Below are 22,118 nucleotides of genomic sequence, written 5' to 3' on the forward strand. Positions count from 1 at the left end.
TGTATTATTATACAATAATATAATAATAACAATTATTGTAGTCTTTATGATTATCAGAAAATGTAACTTTGATACTTGGATGGACTGATAGTCTGGTGCCCCCCTTGCTGAAAAAAGAATTCAAAACAATACACCTTATACTAAATTGCTGTCCTGCATGCTGTGCATCAGGTGTTTTGGCCTTGAAGGAAATATATTTGGATTTGTGTACACTTACCTGAAACCTCCTCATGTCTCGAGGGTTCCCTGCATTCTTCAGACAGTTTTGGTTGCACTTCAGGAAGAACTTCAGGAAGAACCTGTACACACAAACATGCCATAAGTCACTCAGCAGTGGGCAAATAACCAAAGAAGCTAATTTCGGGGATTACAATCTAAACCCTTTTGTTCCTTATAATTTCTAACTTATTGTATTCCCTCTTATGTTTCTTTTGGTGGCTTCTATAGCAGCAGATGGAAAATAGCAGGAGAAAAGTTGAATCTGATCCTGAACATGTTTGCTCTTTGATGCTTTCTGTAACTAATTTCAAGCAAATGAAAAAAAAACAAAAACTATACAATCTTGGGATTGATCTCCACATCCTTAAAACTGTGCAAAATAAAAAACAAAAACAAAACCCAAACTAGACTACAGAAATTCCTAATGAGAGGTAGCTCACCAAATATGACTAGCAACAGATAGTTACTACCTGGTTAGTGTCTGGTAACTGGCTTGGTACTGGTTAGCAGATATTTGACTTTTAATTGACTGGTTACTAGCCTGTTACTAGCTGATACAGCCTGGTTATTGACTTGTTACAGGTTTTAACCATTTAGTTTCTGTATGGTCACTGGTTGGTTAGTGTCTGGTTAGTGTTCAATTGTCGCCACAGTACAGGTTTCAATGCCTGGTAAGTCACCTGTAACAGAGTGGTGACTAAAGGCTGGTTTACGCTCAGAAACCACATCGTCTGTGTGTGTGTCGCAGTTAGTGCAGATATGACCTCGCCCCTTCCGCAGACACTCTGGTGCACGTCTTCAAAATTGTAGGTGACCGCAGACAGTTCCGCAGACAGGAGGCATCTGATTGACCAAGTCTACATCCGCTCGACACTATGCGTATTTCCTGTTTGGTGCCTTACCGACTGGTTTTGTTTGTATGACCACCATTTTGGAAAATGACTCGTGAAGATGCCCCTTGCATTTTTCCACTTTCTCACTGCCTCAGCCGTATCTATACCCACAGCTAGTTCCTGATTGTCCCTCTTGCGTTGTGGCATGGAATAACATAGTGCAGACCACGCTTCAAAGTTTGGCAAAAAATATCTGCGTCATACCTGAGACAAGCTCACTGCGACACACTGCTTTGGGAGTATAACCAGCCCTTTAATCTGTCACATATTGTTACTACCTGTTGACTTTTTATAGGTTGGTTGATGCCTAGATACTGGCTTGTTAAAGATTTTTACTTTACATTGATTGTTTCTTGATGATTACTGGCTGATTACTGACTTGTTACAGGTTGGCCAGTTACTGCCTTGTTACTGGTTGACTACTCACTGATTACTGGTTTGTTATACTTTATTAGTGCCTGATAACTGACTGGTTACTAGCTTGTCACAGGTTGTTTCTAGATTTTAAATGACTTCGATTGGTGCTACTGTTGGTTACTGATTACTCACAGGTTACAAATTGTGAGTGTCTGGTAACTAAACGATCATTGCTTGGTTACTGGCTGGCTATTAGCTGATTACTGACTTGGTACAGGTTTTTAGTGCCTATTTTTGTGCCTGTATAAGACTGTTCACTACCCTGTCATGAGTTGTTTACTACCTATTAACTGGATACTTATTTGTTATTGTCTGGTTACCAAATTGTGGGATGTTAAGTTGGTATGACTGGTCACTGGTCATTGGTTTGTTACTGTCTGGTTACTGGTTTGTTTCAGGTTGTTACTGACTGATACATTAACAGTAAGACAGTCAAGTTATCTTGGTTTGACCCTCATCATGTTATGAGTGTAGTTCTTGTTTCCCTGCAGGTAGATGTATCTTTTCCTCTTAACTCATGTTTTTCTGAAGATTAAGTTTAATCTCTGACCAGCTGATCAATCTTATCACCATGGTAACCCATCAGCATCCTCAGCTGGTTATCAGTTTGTCTCTAGAAACAAAGGCACCATGTAGAATGCTCTCCTTTCACCTCCTCCTTGCCTGCTCCTTCCTAACATCTCCTCTCAGTGAACAATCGAGTCGTAAATCTAAACGTAGGACAGATTAAGCTCTCAATTTGTTATGTGATAAGGAGGGACGACCCGACACACACACAAACACACCCATACACACACTCCTGACATGCACTCGCTCTATCACTGCTGATATTTACGAGCAGCAAATTAGGACGGACTGCAAATTTATCTCCTCGGAGAACAGAAGGCACACATTCTGACACTGAAAACACACAGTGACACACACAGTGACACACACACCAGCTCACGCACAGAGCTACACACTGTGAGGCAGCACTTCACTGTCAGGATAATTCGTCCTCACACTGTGACTACATTTTCTACCTCATAGAACAGATTAACTCCGACAGTCTGAGGGTGTGTGTGTAGTTGGGGGGTGATCTCTGTGCAGCTCTCTGTGTGTTAACCTGATTTAAATCACTTTAACTTCTCCCAGGTTCTTCTACAGATTCACAAGCTTAATTATCTTACCAGTCCAAACCAGCTCAGATGTGTCAAACTGGTGTTTTATGTCCCAAAGATCCAACAGAACCAACAATCAAGTGTACAGAATGCGTCTTCCAACTCGCATCACATCAGGAACAAAATTTCCCACCAATCAAATAAAGATCATCATCCAAAGCCAAGAAGAAAAGCTTTTCAACTAACCATGTTTACAGTGTGCATTGCTGTTTGTGTTTCAATTAGAGTATATGGGATTCAGTGACGGTCCATTCAGCTATCAGAGAAAAAGAGCAAGCATACAGAAGTAATGGACACCTCAATATTTTAATATCTAGCAAACAATTCTAATATTATTACTGTACATTTATATGAATTAATATTAAATCAATCAGCTGTGTTTATTTTGATAGAAAACTTTTAACCAATTGGACTGCACAAATAGATTGAATTGTCTCTATAAAGTACCTGATATGTTGTGAATTGGTGCTATATAAATAAGCTGAATTGAAAATTAAACTGAATTAATTTTCATCTGCATATAAGAACTTGCAAGTGTTTTCGGATGTGTTTATGCTTGTAACTCTAATTATCACCACATGTTGGGCAGATTTTTGCTAATTAACATCTGTGGCTCATTTGTACTGGAAGCTAATTAACAGCCACTAAAACTCTCTGATTGGTTTTATGATCCACATAACAGGATGTGCATTTTAGTGGCAAGTGGGATTAATTAAATGGTATGCTTCCATAGAGCCCCAAAATAAGCTTATCCTGTTTATATCAGAACATCTAAATTCAGTTTTGTCCACTTACAACTCAGATAAGGTCAGATTTTCCTTTAGAACACGTGACAGCCTTTTTTCAAGACAAACCCTGACAAAGCATCACATCTTAACAGAACATCTGAATTACGTCATGCTAGAACATCTGCATCACATCTTAACAGAACATCTGAATTATGTCATGCTAGAACATCTGCATCACATCTTAACAGAACTACTGGATCACAACATGCCAGAACAGTTGAATCACATCTTAACAGAACATCTGAATTAGATCATGCTACAACATCTGGATCACAACTTTCTAGAACATCTGGATAACATTTTAAAAGAACAACTGGATCACATCATGCCAGAACAGTTGAATCACATCTTAACAAAACATCTGGATCACATCATGCTAGAACATCTGGATAACATTTTATCTGAACAACTGGATCACATCACGCCAGAACGTGTGGATCACATAATGCCAGAAAAGTTAATCACATCTTAACAGAACATCTGAATTACATCATGCTAGAACATCTGGATCACAGCATTCTAGAGCATCTGGATCACGTCGTGCCAGAACATTCTTGAATATCTTAGTTTAATTCTGACAAAATATCTTGAGCTGATTCTGGAAAAGTATCTCTCTTTGACTTTGATTGAACATGTGGATCACACCATGCTAAAAAAAAAAAACATCTGGAAACGACAGGGCATCTAAAACACATCCTTGCAGAACATCTGGAACACACCCAAACAGAACATCTTAATCAGAAAATCAGTAAGATCTATTCATACAACACCTGAACTGTAACACCAGCTGATGGAAATCCAATTAATTAATTATTCCATATTTGATTTGATCCAAAGGCCAGAGCAAGATTAGAACAGATTGTTAATCTCAGACAAACTAAACATGCTAACCCTAGCCTACTGATTTGATTCAGAGTCCTGGTCCTATTGAACAAAAACCTCTCTATTCCTGGTCAGAACTCTGAGTAAAAATAAGTATGGGACAAATCCTTGGGCATGCTGAACTAATCCTTGATATGTCTTTAATATGGATCTAGTGAAATTAAAGCACTCCCTGATCCTGATCACAACCATCTGCTTCAGTCTGTCCCTGACAGATGCTCCACCTCCTACAGTAGCTAGACAGGTCAAACAAAGCCAAGGAAATATTCAGAGTTTGACATTTTACAGCTAAACATGTTAATGTCACCTGCCAGTCACCGAGCCCCTTTACACACACACTACCACACACACGGCCCAGCACACAAAGGGTTTTCCAGACCAGGGCAATTTCAGCCTGTTTCTCCAGTCTCTAAGAGGTCCAGAAGAGGAAGAGGAGGAGGTAATTAACTGAGATAATGAGGAGTCCATCACCATCTCTTCACAGCAAATGAGAGCAGACACTTCCTCTTGTTCTTCGTCCCAGTGAGGAGGAGGAGGTTATTAACAGTTAAAGTCATGCTTCCTCTGTGATCCATCAGCGATTCATTATCTTGCTGCAAACAACAAGACAGATTAATCCACCACTGAAAATAGTTCCAGAACAGTTCACCTATCAGAGCTGCGACTCTCAACAGCTTAAGTTCATCAATGCATCATTACATCAGTTTCCCAGAGGAGATTTTCATGTAGCTTTTTCTGAAAAGAAGATGAGGTGGATGGACGCAGCAGGAGGTGGAACCTCGATTAAAATGGACCAACAAATGGCTGAAGTACGGTTAAAGTTACAACAACAGCCGCATAATGGCTGTTGATCACTACACCTCTATATCAGTCCTGTGCTGTATAGATATATAAACCCAGATAGGGTATTTATTGTGTCTGCCTTAGAAGGACTCACAAGGACAGATGTAACCTCTTCAACAGGAGGGAAAGTTGAGCCACGAGTAAAGACTCATTGCTGATTTCACTAGTTGGGAATTTTGGGTAATTTATAAATAAATCAGTCAAACAAATAAATCATCTGAATGAAATAACTGAATCAAGTTGCTTTAATCACTGGTTCATTATTTTATTATTTTACTTAAAGTCAGTTCCAGCTGCTCAGGGATAGTCCTTACAGGAAGTTACTCATTCACTCAATATTTTATTGCACAAACCCAGCAGTGATTCGCTCATGGTGTTACGACACCCTAAAAACAGGTTGATCAGCACAACCAAAAAAAACTTGGTTAAATTGTGTTCTATATTTCTAAAACGGCAAACCTATACAAATTAGTCACTTTGACCAAAATATTGGTTATTAGTGAAACAACATTGAAAGCTGACGCCAAGGCTGGTAGCAACAACCCTTTGGTTGCCTAGAAATCTCCTGCTCTGTCACTGCTTAAACTTCTTGGAATTTAAGACTAATTGAAACTAATGTTACAACCATGGTTAAAGCCAAGATTTGCATGCTGTACTGTACATGTATACTTCATCGTAATTGTTTTCTAGGTCCAAAACTATTACACACTACTCTTGACTGCAGCCAAACAGTCAGATTTAATAAACCATCAGTCAGCATTTTTATTGGTTGTTTACAGTAGCAGCCATTTAAAATGGCCGCTCTCAGTCAACCGCCAGCCGAATGGCAGCCCACTTCCCTGCCACTCTCAGCAAAATCCAATCCAACTCCCAGCCACTGGGGTGACCCCTTCTTGCATATTTTTTCTTACTTTGACTCCACCCTTTCACTGAATTACAGGGTCTGACCAGGAGATGATGCTTCTATTTAGATCTAAATGTCCACAAATCATGACAGAAACATTTTTTTAGTGCAAATATTGATGTTCAAAAAGGAATTGTAGGGAACCAGCCAAGGACCAGTCAAGGGCCCATTAGGGATATGGTGACATTTTGAATGGCTACTACAGTAATTAAGCAGTTAAATTGCTTGATCAAAAACCTATAGCTTAGTCAATTTCTGACCAATATATTGATTAATCTAACCAAAATTGCTTTAACTAAATAGACGTTGTTCTTCCAACCAATCCATTCTTAGGTCCATTTCAAGAAGCAGGTTTACTGAAAACTCAAAGTTTTTAAAAACTGAAATCAGAAAAACTCTGAGTTTTCTGTTTTTTAACCTCTGTTTCAGGCACCATAGTACTGGTTCTGGGTTTTAAAAACTAGTATTGCATGTCCTTTTGATGAGGATCTCATTAGAGAATGATCGGCATTTATTCACAGAGAATTACATATTTATAGAGAGAGGATTTTACTACTTACGTAGTGGACAGGATATGAGAGTTATTTGTCATTGGTTCAGTTATTTTGAGTGACATGCGGATCATTTTGTTTTTATTTATTTATTTTTACAGTACATCAAGAACTACTATACTATTGTAATCTGAAAATATTTTCAGATTACATAAATTAATGAATTCCACAGGGTGAAAAGGAATTTCCTTAGGGTTAGGATTAGGATTCACTCGGTGATTTCAACCACTGAGCCTAATGACACAATCTGAATCCATTCTATGGGACGTATAACCGCTATTAACTGCCCCTTGTGACGATAACATCCAAAGCGTCTGCAAACAGCCTCTCCATGCAGAAACATCCCAGGCCAGGAATCAAACCTGGATCCTTCTTGATGCAAGGCAAGAAGGTTTTACCAAGCATCCATAAATACGAATAGTATAATAGTATTAGTGGGCCAAAACCATCTCAATATTGATCTATGCAATTTAACCAAAACAAAAACCACCATGACTAAACTTATATACACATGTCATAAAAAAAAAACAAAAAAATACAAAAGCAAAAAGAAAAAAAAAATCGGAGCGTTAACAACCATCATAGATGATGTAAAAGGGCACTAGGGGGCACTGGAAAGTGTGCATCTATATCATTTTTTGGAGTTTTTTTTTTTTTTCCTCTCAAAGTTATTGTAGGGCTCTGCATGAAGAACAGATTTTTTTGTATTAAATTATTTTGGGCCTACCTTGCAACATATTGGGCAAAGCAAGTGTTTTAATAAGTTGGAGGAGGTAAATTCTAAACTATGTGAACTATATATATTATTTATAAATATAATAGTCGTAATTATTTGTTAGATAATCATAATGATTATAACCTAATTATCCATGGCTTAGAACATCATCTTTCTTTTATTGCCTCTCTAAAACTGCGATTTGCACATGCAATACAAAACCTCTGCAACATGTCCTCCCAAAGAATGTATAGCTTATTGTTCGGATGCTTTGAACCAAAACAATACTTACTGTCAGTTTTAACTGCTATAAAACTGTAGTTACATGAACTATATGAACATCTTTTTAAATAATAATTTTCTTTCAAATTGAACTATTAAATAATGATTTAGTTCCCTCAGAATTTGCTGTCCTCATCACTACTATATTACTACTATGTATGAAGGCAACTTCAAAACTTTAAAACTGGAGCTTGTTGGTTGAAATCTCGTTAAGACCTTGTTACATGATCAATTTAAAAAAAAACACCAGCTGATTTTTACATCACTCTTCCACTTGCAGCTCTGGGAGAAAATATTTTTTGTATTTTACTAATAAAGTGATGTTTTTGATGCAAAGTGAGGATTTTTCTCTGTGTCTTATTTTCCAGCGTTGGAGGTTAGGTTTAGTACTAAGATGTAAACTAAGTTTAGGTCTGAGTTACCTATGTAATGGTTATGTTTAGGCATTAGAAAGGGGAAAAAAAGAAGTCTATGTGATACTCATTATGTATCTAAAACACAGATGTGAACGCTCAGATGAGTGCAGGTATGTGTGGCGGCGGGCGGGGGTGGTTGGGTTCTGTATGTCTACTTAATTTTCCATCTGATGCAATGTTAAACTGTCTCTTGAAATTGCAATAATGAGTGTGTGAGATAAAAAACACACCGGTTACTTTTTAAATATCCAATCAATACTGAAGCTTCAGGACCTGCAGTACAGATGATCAATACACACACACACACACACACACACACAGAGAGACACAAGGTGGAGACCCCTGTTAAATACTAATTAGAAAGAGAGGAGGTTCACCTCCTCCAACACTCCTACTGCTCTGTAAGCTTCCAACGTCACATAGAGGATATGAGGGGCTGTTAAATTAGCCAGGTCGCTCCCCATCAGAGTCTCTCATGTTTGCAGATGGTCCAGATCAGCTGCAACACTTACAGAGACAGAATAAGTCTGTGATTTATCTGCAGATGGGGCAATTCTGAAGAAGCAGCACAGATCGACGGCCCAGGTGGGAGAATTTTGAAACATGAAAGCCATATTTGAAAGAAACTAGAAGACTACTTTTGCACCAAACCATGAAGGATACAGAAAAACATGTCTGCTTGGATGAAAGCTTAACCTAACTTTTTTGGGCTGCATGAAAACACCAGGCTTGGAAGAAAGCTAACCTTAAATCCTGAAAGAAAACCTGTTGAAGGCTCTAAGAGCCCTAAAGCCTGTGGAGGAGGTTCCCTTTCCAGCAGGAGAACACCCCTAAACAAAGAGGCATGCCCTAGAAGATCATAAGGAGATTCTATACATCATTGACTCTGTGGGGCTGAATATAAACTCACCGTGTGTTGCATAAAATTTTTTTTGGTGATAAAGTATTAAAGCGGTGGAAGAACATTTGGAATGAAATGATGGTTTAAACTAAATTATATAATAAGTCCTTTCAGCTCAAACTGGTAGTTTCTTCACTTCAATGTAATAAAATTTCAAATTTAAAAGCCTGTGAAAGTATTTAGCATCACACTAACAATTTTTAAATCAACATTGTGATGCTAAAAAATGAATTACATGAGGATTAAAAACTTCAGCTCAGGTAAATTTACATTGAGTCATATGTGAGGTAAACATCCCCAAATCACAGAAAAAATGAGTCATCGGTTATAAAACCATCTGTCTGGGGAAAACTAAAATGATAATGAGAATGTTGTGGTTTGTGATCAATGATTTGATTCTAATGTTTTTCCTCAGACTGTTGACATCAAACCAGGACTGTTCTGTGGACTTCAGAAGCGTTGCCTTCAGGTGTGCGCTCAGGTGTGTGTGAGGTGTTCCCTCCTGTGTGAAACAGCAGCAGACGGTGTGTTCAGGGTCACACTGTTCACTCCGACTCTGTTTCCCAGGAAGAAAAATATTCAGCTACACTTCATCTCTCCATTGACTCCAATGCATTCATACATTTAACATTTAGCCGGCTAGGGCCCTTTGGGGCCCCAAACATTATTCTGCTGTCAGTCACCCTGAAACGCGGCCAGTAATGAGATTCCATCCCGAGCCGACCTGCAGCATGAGAGGGAAATCACACCTACGCCCGCTACATGATTGACAGCACGCCGTCCTCCCATAATCCCACGCTGCACACACCAGAGACCCTCGCAGACGGGAGAGTGCCTGCCGCCAAAAAATTCTCACATCAGGTATTCACATCGAAAAGATGAGAGCTGGTCCCATCATCACCATTATCATCATCAGCTACAAACCAGCAGAGAGAAAAAGTGATGGAGAGCCAGCAGGTTTTATGGTGACTTTTAAGTCCTTAACTGACTGAAGATCCGCTCGTTAAAAGGTTCTCACAGTGTTCAGAGGGGATCATCACGTCATTAGTGATTCTCTGACGCTCCTCTCTGCACACAGAACCAAAAACCCCTGACACATCAGAACCATATGAGACAAAAAGCTCTTGAGAGTCAAACTATAAAAAGTTAACCTGAAAGACCCCTGAATCCAGAGGACTACCCTTAAAAACAAGGACGACCGGGACACTCATACAATGACAAGGAAAGGGCAAAATGACACTAACTGCAGAGACAGGACCTACTTGGATTGTTCTTAGAGCTCATACCAACCTATATTTATTTCCATAGCTCTTTAAAACTGCACTGCTGACCAAAGTTCTTCACAACAAATAAAATACAAGACAAGAGAAAAACAACTAAATTCAACCTTTATTCCCCCATAAAAACATTAAATAGACATAGTAACCACTAGCACAGATGTCTTTTTTTTGGGGGGGGGGGGGCATGTCCTCTGCACTTTTTCAAACATCCGTTTTGTTTCCCGGTACGTTTTACTCTCCAAAAACAATGTTACGTTAAAGCACACAGACATCTGTCGAGCACTAGGACCAAGTGGAAGTCCGCAGCCCAAAATGAAGACCTTTTCCTTGAGTTTAGAATGCCCACAAGCTCCTAATTGGCCCACTGTCTTTTCTTGTGTGATGGACTGTCACCGCTGTGACTCCTGAGAAGCTCACTTTACAAACATCTTATGCGCCACTGAATCTGGTCTGTGATTGGATGGTCAAACACCCTAAAGTCAGTTATATTAAAAAATACTTGAATCCCCCTGACTTCTGAAATCAAAATTTCGTCCATGACTACCAGTCTGTCCTTGGTGACAGGGACAACCAGGACTCTGACACCATTGGGCCTTTTTTTTCACCAAATGCTCTAAAGGGCTTCTTTTGCTATTATTATTTTTTGTACATTTTTTCAATCATTTTCAAGGTATAATATGAGACACCATTCTCTTCCTAGTGTTTTCGGAGCTAATGATGGCTGGGGGAAGAAGACACCAGAAGGGTTTGCTGCCTGATTTTAAAAAATTATTATGAACAGAATATCATGAAGACTATAATCCAAAGTAAAGTGAAATATGTTTTGGGCTTGATCTTCATCAGGTCGAGTGTATTAGGCCAACAATACACAGCTTCATGAATATGCAAATCATTTTCAAATGGCTAAACTGTGCAAATCTATAGTTGAAGGATATGCAACTGTAAATACTTACCAACTGCTAAGTGATTTATTGAACATGAAGCTTTGCAAAATTTTTGCGTGTATACTTAGGTTATTTATGAAAGTGATGTGCAAACTCACATGCAAAATGTCTGCAGTTATTGTGGACAAAAAAAGCACTGATACAATGTCAGAGGATGGAAAGAGGGTCTGTGAACATATTTGCACTGTGAGAAATAATAGTGGAAAATGATTGAGGAATTGTGTTAAAAAAGAAAAATGTCTGCTTAGTCCAGCACATTTTACACAAAAAAAAAATTATTGAAGTTTGAGGAATGATTATAAAAAAATATAAAAATAAAAAATATATTAACATCCACAGTGGAACAAGAAACCACATCAGAGCCTGAGTGCATCTTTAACTTTTGGTGAAAGTTTCTTTTTTTTAACTTCAATTATTCTTTCAGGGCTCCATATCAAGTACAGTTATGTTTAAAGCGTTGTAGCCCGATGCAGGTTTGCAATATACGCCATTAAGTTAAGCAGGATATAGGTATGCTCTGCAGAAGAGCTGACAAAGTCCGATATTTCCAGGTTTTATCATATTTTTAACTTTTATTTTCAACGTTTTTGTTTGCATATTTTATTCTTTGCAATTATTTAGATCAGGCACTTTGAGCACAAATCTGGAAAGAAGGAAAATAGAGGTGTTTTTCTAGTAAATATGAAAACCTGCATCATATTACAAAATTAGAAAGAGATTGTTATATTCATGCAAATGAGCTTGGTATTGATTTAGGTCTTTTTACTGCTACATGTTCATCAGAGACACAGCCTGGGGAAAGAACAAGGCTGGTTTTTGTAAAAGCGTTCTATAGCTGAAGGTTAAAGCATAGAGCAGGTGAAACCGAGAAATCTAATTTAAACCTGGATGTAGAGCAGAGAATAATACGAATAGTTAGAAATTAACACAATAGACCAAAGAAAATACTCAAAATATTAATCCTGAGTGTTATTTCAACACTGCAACAAAATGTTAGGAATTAATGCTGATAGTGTACAGCAGGTTAGTTTGAAAACTCACCTTAAATGGTAAATCAATGTGAAAGCCAGGAAAAAGAACATGAACCCCCTTTACCAATATATTACAGCAGATTTGAAAAGTGCAAATCTTTAAAATCTAAACTGGACCTAAACTTGCAGTCAGCTAAAAACAACATAAACATTTGGATGATCTGGAAAAACATGCAGAATGCAGTATGAAAGAGTTGAACTACCATCCAAATCACCCTTCAGACCTCAAAGGATTCAAAGCCTAAGACTACCAAGATTAGCCATGGTGTCTGCAATCACTTATTCTGCATGTTGAATCCTGACATTATCCATCCTGACTGGCAGAAGTTACTCTCAATAACTGCTGCCTCTTTTACAGAATAACTCGGTTCAGTTAAAGTCGACAAAAATGATTTAAAGCAGAGGTTTTAAGTCCCACTTATTACATTTTTAAAGAAGACAGATGGTTTAATTTGTCAGCGGTGATTCAGTGATTTAAAAAGATTACAATAATCCCAATATAAAACCTGAAATCAACATTAGCTTTTGTTATCCTGCAGATATTTGCACAGGTGAAGCATCAGCAGGCTGTGTTCCTGCACCAGAGCCGAAATATGAAGCAGTGACTGGTTTTCTCTGAGTGTTTGTGCTCTGAGCTGCAGTCTGACCCTGACATGTTTCCTGCTCACTGGACGCTGTTGAAAACACAGGAGACCTTCCCATCATGCATTTCAGCAGGCAGGGGGGAGAGAAAAAAAAAAGCTGCTGTAAAATCACCACTTCTCTTTTCAAAAGCCTGCTGCACTCATCCATCCATCCATCCTGTTCCCCCTCTCTGCTCTTTCAGCGACCAGGGGTTGGGGAGGGGAGGGGGGGCAGATTAACACTCAGAGGAGGGGGAGGTGAAGAGAAGAGAAGAGAGGAAAGCGTATGATTCCTCCTGGGACAGTAGAAAGGAGTTAGGAGGGGGAGGAGGAAGGCTAAAAGAGGAGAGGAAGAAGAGGAGGAGGTGCAGCCTCTTTCGGACCGGATCAAGCAGCATTTCAAGGAATTATCCTATTACGTTCTAAGTGGTGTGGATTTCTCTAGATTTACAGCACTAAGATTCTCCTGTTTGCAGCTATTATTCCTGCAGTTTGTACTCTGTTCACTTTAATTAGAACAGGTCCACCTCAGTCAAAGCATCCTAACAGCCTGTCTTCAGGTCAGAGCACTGGTGAATAAAGTGTCTATTTTGGACAAACTTACAGATTTAAAAATTCAGCTTCAGGCAGAAAATGTCTGAATGAATGCACCTCTTACTAAAGTCATCCTTTACGTGCTGAAACCAGCCTGAAAATCAGCTTAGTCCAGTTTGGTTGATTTGTATGGTTTTAAGGTTGTGAAGCGCCAGTTTGGAGCCAAATCACCTCAAAGTTCTTTAGAAAACATCTCCTGTTTATATGCAGGTGTAAACAATCCCGTTTCATCCAAATTCACGTCAGATTAATTCCTTTAATCCTGCCCCAATCCGATCATAGAGACACATCCAGATCCAAGAGCTCAGTTAGATCCTGATCCCACAATGCAAACATAGTAAATATTAAGATGCCAGTTAGAAAGAGGTTTGCTACCCAACAAGGGCAAACTGGTAGCATCAAGGTGTTAATTTAGAGCAGCTCGTGGTGAGAGAATCTCCAAGTAGCGGCACATGTGTCAGGCTCAGCAGATGTGCAACAAGTTCTGTTTGGTGTCGCTTTTAATCCAAACGCAGGTCTTTGATTGTTGGTACAATCTATGGTGACTGCTTGGTTTTGAAACATTTCTGTTTTTTATGTTAATTTAGCCTTGGTAGCAGAACACAAAGTTGGTCAAAATGGTTTCATTTAGTCTCTATCTGACAGACATGTTCTCCAACATTGATATTGAAAAAGAACCTTAGCTTTTTCACTCTTAGCTGATTCAGCTAAAATTACAGATAAGAGATGAACCATTGAAGTTAATTCCAATCTTCCTCTGTTTTCACCATTGGTCTGATGTCAGCACTGATCTAAGGTCCAAGGCGTCCTGATATCCTCAAGAGACGATTGGTTTTACAGCAGACAGTAAATAAAACCCAACACTCACTACTGCTGCAGTTTATCATCAAATGTTTCCACTGGTTTTTCTCTTGGTTCACACTTTGTTTGACATGCAAGAAATTCCCTATTTGCTAATTCCAGCTATTTATTTGCAACTGTTTTATTCATCACTTTTATCTTTCATTAAATTACATTAAAAACCTTTTACTAAAAGTAAGTGCAGGATGAAAGTCCAGTAATGGGCCAACCAGAAATGTAACAGCCAACAACTACCCTAATAAATCAGGCAGGTTCTTAATTAAAGTAATATATATCTATACAATAGTGAAGATACAGTTAATATTTCCAACCTAATTCCTGTATGATGAGGCACTACAACTAAGAAGTTGAGTAAGAAAGTGCCAGGATAAATGGTGTTTAGGATTTACCCCCGAACTGGGAAATCAGATTGATTGTCTCCATGGCCACACTTAACTATGAAAAAAAAATTTCTATGCAGTGTTTTGGGCATTTAATCTGCATTAAAAAGTATTGTCATCTAAACAGTAAAATAATTGAGTGTAAAGCTGGCTAAAAAGGCACGTAAACCAGAAAGAACTGCAAGAAACTTTTAAAATTAAAAAGAAGCCTTCACAAAAAAATGCAGAGGTTGGGTAAAGTTGTATTGCCCAACTTTCTGACTAAGATATTCAGACTTCCAAGCATTCCATTTAATGTTTTCTATACAAATTAAATATACCAGGATTTCCATGATAGTTATTTTAACATCAGCTATTTACCCTTTTCTCATAGCGGGCCTGATCTTTAAGGATTCCCAAAAAATTAAGATCGAAAAAGACATGCAACAGATAAGACCTGGAAACCAGTTCAGTCCATACTGTTTGAATGAGTAAATTACATGTGCTTGTGGCAGTTTGAGAGTAGCTGTAAAAGAGAGATTAAGTTCTAAGTCAAAGATCATAATGATAATTAGGCCTGGCCTAAAGCATAAGCTAACTAGGCAGCTTATCAGGTTTCAAGGGCAACTCTAAGGCTCCGAAGAGCAAGTAGAAAATACATACATATAGTTTATGGCATGTACTGTATATTGATTTCCTATTAATGGTAAAATTGCGATTTAAAAAAAATATATAAATAGATATATTTTTTAAATTTAGAAATCATCGCTTATAACTGCAAAACAGGCATTAGAGATTATCTGTAGAAAGGAAATACTGGCATTAATTAGTGTTGAACAACAAATTCAGCCTTCAGACTCTTTATACATGTGGCACGATGCACAACAGGATTCAAACCCATAGTCCCAGGTGGAAGTCATGCACACTGCCCAGTCAGCCAAAGGGATATCCCCTTGGCAAAGTAGCCAAGGCACATTATCACTGAAAGGTATAATGACAGGATCCCACACAGTTACAGACAAATCATCAATAACTTTGAAGCCACGAGAAACACAAAGCATAGGTTTTAATAGGTAGATAGAATATTTAGGAAAAGTAGAATAATATAAAATGTGTGCATGAACATAGCTTCAATTTTTTTTATAGAGGCCTTCAATGCAGATACATACATTTAAATAGTTTAGGATGTAATTATTCAGTTTTGAATTAGTTAATTTATTTATTACTGCCATGGTTTCAGGTAACGATTTAGTTACTTTCATTTATCTATTTATTTTCATTTAAATATTTGCTTATTTTTGGTTATTGTACTGCAGATAATTTTAGCACATTTTGCAATTTTATCATGAATACATTCTATACCAAATAATAGAAATATTGTAACTGCTCAACCAGAGCTGTGATGAGTTTAGATAAGGTGTGTGAATTATCCAATCATCTGACTATTGACTAAGAGAAAAAGATTGCCCCAAAATAAAATGTAGCTTAGGGCCCCATGGAAGCTTGGAGAGCCCCTGATAATACATAAAAAACATAAAAACTACTTGTATGTCATTACTAATTCTGATTAATGTCATGGTGCACTCAACATATAAGCATTTTAAATGTCTAAACAATGTAAAGTAATTGAAAAAATCTGGAATTGCTGGCTTTTCTGCTCCGACTTCCAAACTTCCTCTGACAAAGAGGGAGCCACTGTCAGATCTACAGCAGTGAGGTTAAGCTTTATACAGTCAAATTTATCTCCACAAAAAAATCATACATCATAAGCCAATGATAATTTTATACAACAAAGTTGTCATTCTTGGAGCCCTAAAGGAACATTAACGGAGAAATGAAAATCACAATTATCAGAAGTTAAAAACGAGCACTTCAGTCAGGAGCACCTATGGGGAGATGATTGTTCTCTGGTTGTTGTTAATGTTCTGTTATTTTTATTTGTTTTTTTATATGCTACAACATTTTTATTTTTCTGATGGTGTTTTTTGGTTTTGGTTCATGCTGCTTTAATGTTTGTTGGCTGGTGCTGACATATTTTCCACATTTATATTTTTCAACTATTGTTGATTCTGACAATCAATTATGTTAACATGTGCAAAGACTCCCAATCATCTGTTATTATAACTATATGATTGCAGAAATGTGTGTGGGCAAATTTTTAAACATGTTAAATATAGATGCAAAAAAAACCTCTGCCCACAGACAGCTTCAGGTTTCATAAATCTTCCTGAAGGCAGTAATTATTTACATTTTTTTTTATCTATTAATCATACAGTATTTCTGGAGAAATAGTCATTAGAATACGATCTACATTTTAAAAAGGCATACACACAAAAAGCGTGCACCTGCTGTTCTGCATATGTTGCACATTCAATAATATTTACACCTGCTTTTTAGACCAGCATATGCGAGCAGATTCACGTCTGTTTTAATACACTCAAAGCTTTTTAGGATGAGGCCCTGGAACAGACCCTTTCTAACAGTGAAAGAGAACTAATGCTTCAAACACTCAGTGGATAGCAGCAGTTTGGGACAAAGTGCTAATTTATAGTGTGTATTTCAGAATAGGCTCTATGCACAGCTCCACTACTTCCTGAATTTAAGGCAGCTCCTTTGTTTCCTGTCTTTCATGATTGGATGCACTGATTAATCCAGGTGTGTATGACCTAAGTAACTGGCCAGACACACCTGGATTAATCAGTTCGTCCAGTAATGAAAGACAGGAAACAAAGGAGCTGCCTTAAATTCAGGAAGTAGTGGAGCTGTGCATAGAGCCCATTAGAATTATCTTTATTGGCTAAGAAAGTGTTTACAACCAAGGAACTGCATTTTTTTATTGATCTTCCATGTTCAGAAGAGGGACTGGAAAAACTCTCTTTGTGATGTTTGGGTTTGATAAGTAGATTTCTGCAGCACCACCCTGAAGGTTAAAGTCTAAACGGTATCCAGTATCTGTGGGGTCTGCAGAGACGTTAGATGCCCCTTCTCTGACCCTTGACCTGCACAGGTCCTGGAATGGACCTGTTGCAGTCTTGACCGGTCCCGCTTGTGGATGCACCAAACAAGACAGGGCAGATTTTGCTGCAGAAAGCACAGTCTCTGCTGGGCCTGCTTTTAAAGGAGTTATAGAATGCGAAACCAAGTTGGCATTGTCATAGATGGATAACAGTAGTTAAATGGGTGAAATGGACGTACAGAGAAGTTCAAACCCGATCGACACCTCCTTTCTTTGCAAATCTCACATTTCTAAACTGCATCATAAAAGGATCCGACGGCTTTACATGCATGGATTATTTTCATGTATCACAAGATCCCGGCAGAGTTTGATGCAGGGTCAGCTAAACTTCTTTTAGTGAAATGAGGGGCTGTTCCGACCATAAGGCCACCACAACCGCTGTAAGTATGAGTCTGTCACTAATCTGTTGATAGCAATGCTAGCATATGAAGGGCACTTTTTTTTGGGGGGGGGGGTCCGAATACCAGCGGGGCATTCGAACCGAGTCATCAGCTCCGTGGCTGGTCTGAACCAGACCCAGTCCGCCTGCCTCACCATGCTTCCCCCCGCCTGCCCAAGCACGGGGCCACCGTTGTCCACGCTACTGTCACCAGGTCGGGTTTGGTCGCTCCGTCCCCGCTTACTCACTGCCCCTGTCCGCCGGACTTCCCAGACCAGCCCCAGAGCTGACGGCTCGGTTCTGCTGCGCTGTAGTCGACCAAAATCCCGGATGATTTTGAAATTCCCCCCAAACATTTTTTTAGGCATTAAAAGTAGGACATGTCCGGGAAAAAGAGGACGTCTGGTCAGCCTATCATATCAACAATTTGATGTTTCAGTGAGTGAGTGCTTGTTGCTATGATGCGTCTTTGCTCAGCAGCTTCGCTCCTTGTAAACCAACCAATCAGTGCACAGCTCATCTAAATTTTCAGGGCCATACCATAAAAGGAAGAAAACCTGTCGTTCCATTCTGAGTCTTATAGTCAGGCTTGCATTATGGCTCGTAGAACAGCAAATATGTCATTTTCAGCCCAACCAATGTTACACACCCTATTCAGAGACCTTAAGGACAAACACCAAATACCCTATATAATCATTCTATGCCCTCTTTAAAGGTGTTTTTAGTTGAGGACCATCTCCCAAGAAAAGGTATTTCCTAGGAAGAGGAAGCAATCTACAACAGACAGAGTGGTGTAGAGAAGGTGAGAGGAGGCAGGGATGGAGGTCGCTCATAAAAGACGTAGGTCTCAAGTACATTGTAAGTAAATATTAAAAAAAACTTAATTTTAGTCAGTGTAATAAATAGCCACACAAAAATGACCTAAATGGGGATAAATAGACAAGAAATAAGCAACATCACTTAAAAACAAAACACCCACAAAACCCTTAAAAGAGTCAGAAGAAATCTTTATAATTTATGTTATATTATTGAACTTTGGTTAAAACAAAATTATGCTTTTATTTGGTTAGTTTTGAAAATTGTGAATTTAAAGACTCTTATTCTGAAAGATCACATACAGTAACCCATGTGACCATCTCTGGCAAATCTGGTTTTATGTCTCTTGGCCTTAGAAAACAGCAAATAGAAATAATGAGAGAGAAGCAGTCATCCAAATGGAGCTCAGGTGTGTGAAAGAAAAAAATGGTAATGGAAACAATGAGTAAAGAGTCAATAGAAGTTGTCTGAATACATGTTTGCAGTTTGAAGAAGTTTGTAGTTATTTTAGCATTTTTTTTTAAGTAATTTTTTCTCTTTTGAGTTGAGCTTCCTTAACTGGATGGTGAGTAAAAATGTATATTTAATTTCCTGTGAGTAACATGAGTAATTATTTTATTCCTTTTTATCAAAATATAAGCCTTTTATGTTGTTTTCTTGTAAAGATTTGTGGCTATTTGCAATGAGTTGGTTTTGGGGTGAAGCATGGCTTCCTCTGCTGATGTTGCAGTCTCATTTCAAATGCTGTTAGTGCTAAATTTAACTGGAAACTCAGTAAAACTGAGTTTAACAGACATTTAAAGTCATTTAGTGTTTGATGATTTTCCATTTTAAGTATCATAGGTTATTACATCTGGCTTGTAATGTTCTGCTGAAAAGTGGATGGGAAAAAAACATATCTGAGTTGATAGCTGAGTTTGATTCCATGATTAAGAAACAAGATGGAGATGTTTCCTGTGAGCTCTATGTTGCAGGAGTTACTTTTTTGCTGAATCTTGTTAATAATTTAATTAGACATACAGAGTTTTTCAGTCTTTTGCTAAGTTACTTTATGTTACTCCTTGCTTTTATTTATTTTTTTATCTTTTTTGTTAGCACTTTCTTTGCTGTTACATCAGTGTTAGAAGTGTGGGCAATTTTTCTACTTGACACTAGAACAACAAATTGTTCAAACTGGGAATTAAGGTAGCTTCCCTTTTAATACAACTGTAAGTTAACTCAAAAATAATTTAAAAAAAGATAAAAATCTGTTTGTTATATATATGAACAGTAGCAACTTGAACTTAAATAGAAATAAAAACAAAACAGCAATAACAGGTTAAGAAAAAATACTATCCCTTTAAGACCTAATTATAGGTTCAAAATTTAAAAGGCAATTGTACCTAAAACAGATAAAAGAAAAACAGGAAATTCTTTTTTTTTTTTTCCCCACATCAACAAAATAATAAGCTGGTAGTTTAACTTTTCTCTGGTCTGTGGTCACTTATACACTCACACCTATTTGCTGCTCCAGTAACCAAACTGAGCACTGCTTTGGTTCTAGTGTGTTTTCTTATCCTACTGCAGCAACATCATAAGCACTATTTATACATGTTTCAAATGTTTGTTTCCAAAATTTTATGTGTGTTTTGGTGTTTGTCAATATTTTAAAAGCTTCAGTGTGTGATGCAGTTTTTAATATTTTATTGCCGGGCTGCAACAATTAATCAGAATAATCGTGATTAATTGATTATTGAAATAATTGTCAACTTAATAATCGATTAATCCTAAACTGGAGTATAGAGACTCTAAAACATGCCTTTAGCTGAAAGAGCGGCCCACTTGGAGCAGTAATTATACCAAAATTGTTTAAAAATAATAAACATTTTACATTTATTGTAAAACAATTTTTTATCTGTCAATATGCTCAATCCACGACTGGAAACGTTAGACTTTCACCTGGTATCATTTCATAAAAAGTCTTCTTTAAAGAATCTTTATTAATCAACAAAAATATTCTAAAAGATTAATCGATTTGCAAAATAATCGTTAGTTGCAGCCCTATTTTAATGTGCGTTTCAGTTTGTTTTCGTTTGGTTGTTCTTGCATGGTCCAGTGTTTCACTCAGTGCTTAGATGTGTTTTTAGGTGAGTGTTTCCTTGTTTTACCTTTTTATCAGTGCTATTTAATTTGAGTTGTAGTTTTTCAGTGCCTGTTGGTCTGTTTCATTAATATTTTGTGTTATGTTACATTTCTGAGCATGCTTCTGTATGTCAATGAGTGTTTTAGTCTTTCGTTCCATATTCCGGTGTGTGTTTCAGTTTGTATTCTATTTTTACAGTATTTGTTTACCACAATCTGTTTCTGTGTCTTAGTGTTTTTTCTGTGTGCAAAGTTAAATTAACTGTTTTCATTTTTTTTCTCACACTGCTCTAAAAAAAGTGTTGCCTTCATTGACTTTTTTCCTCTTTCTCATCCAGCTGCATCCTGTTCATAGATGGTTTTCACTTTAGTTTTTCCAGATAAGTGGCGGAATTTGTGTTTGTTTTATTTTTGCAGAACCGGGGAGTTTTTCTTAATCTTTTCAGGCTACCTTTCCATGTTAATAAACGGTGAAATAAACAGTTAGGTACCAAGCGTCTGTGCAGCTGCTTATGTGGACTGCATGACAATGCGTTATCAGTCAGCTGTGAACATGTTGAATATGAAACGTTACCTGTCGATGATGACAGGGTCCGACGGCGTCTCGTTCCTGTTTCCACAGCTCTTCTTATCGCAGCAGCGACTAACACACAGAATGACAAACAGCTTTGTTAGCGACAAAAAGATTCATCCTCATAGATCCTGCTGTTGAGGTCTGGTCTCCATGAGTTTAGGTCTGAGACACTGACACGTAGTTCCCGCTGATTGTTTGTTAGCAAAGAACAACTTTGATTGTTCCCAGCATAACTGCTTCAATCCTGTTTAGGTATCGTAACCTTTAAATATGAGCTTTTACGTTACAATGTGTGTGTGGGAGTTTGGCTTCAATCAAAACCTTCTGAGAAATTTTTAAACATGAGATTTCTTTTTTGTTTGTTTGTTTGTTTTTCATCTGGGCCCATTGTTTAAACCAGAACAGCCCACAAGAGGGCGCTCCCCACAAATCGCAATTTTGTTCCTCCTTTATGTACATATCACTTACTACTTGCAGGTAGGAAGAGTTGCCGCTTGTGTAATATTTTAGCTAATGTGTAAGAGACCGGGAAAGATGGCAAACTGCTAC

At 37.8% G+C, this 22,118-nt stretch overlaps 1 protein-coding gene across 4 annotated transcripts in view; it reads right to left on the reverse strand.

Moving 5' to 3' along the window:
- The window catches only part of ebf3 (early B-cell factor 3), a 52,103-nt gene that overhangs the window by 20,189 nt on the left and 9,796 nt on the right, over nt 1–22,118 (reverse strand). For all 4 annotated transcript variants that reach the window (XM_015377045.1, XM_015377044.1, XM_015377043.1 and 1 more), the window contains exons 6-7: nt 21,570–21,638; nt 218–299 (exon numbers count right to left, since the gene is read on the reverse strand). In XM_015377045.1, the coding sequence (XP_015232531.1) occupies nt 218–299; nt 21,570–21,638 (151 nt within the window). The remainder of the gene's footprint in view (nt 1–217; nt 300–21,569; nt 21,639–22,118) is intronic.

Source organism: Cyprinodon variegatus, unplaced genomic scaffold, assembly GCF_000732505.1.
Source record: "Cyprinodon variegatus isolate N-32 unplaced genomic scaffold, C_variegatus-1.0 Scaffold146, whole genome shotgun sequence".
Classification (NCBI taxonomy): Eukaryota; Metazoa; Chordata; class Actinopteri; order Cyprinodontiformes; family Cyprinodontidae; genus Cyprinodon; species Cyprinodon variegatus.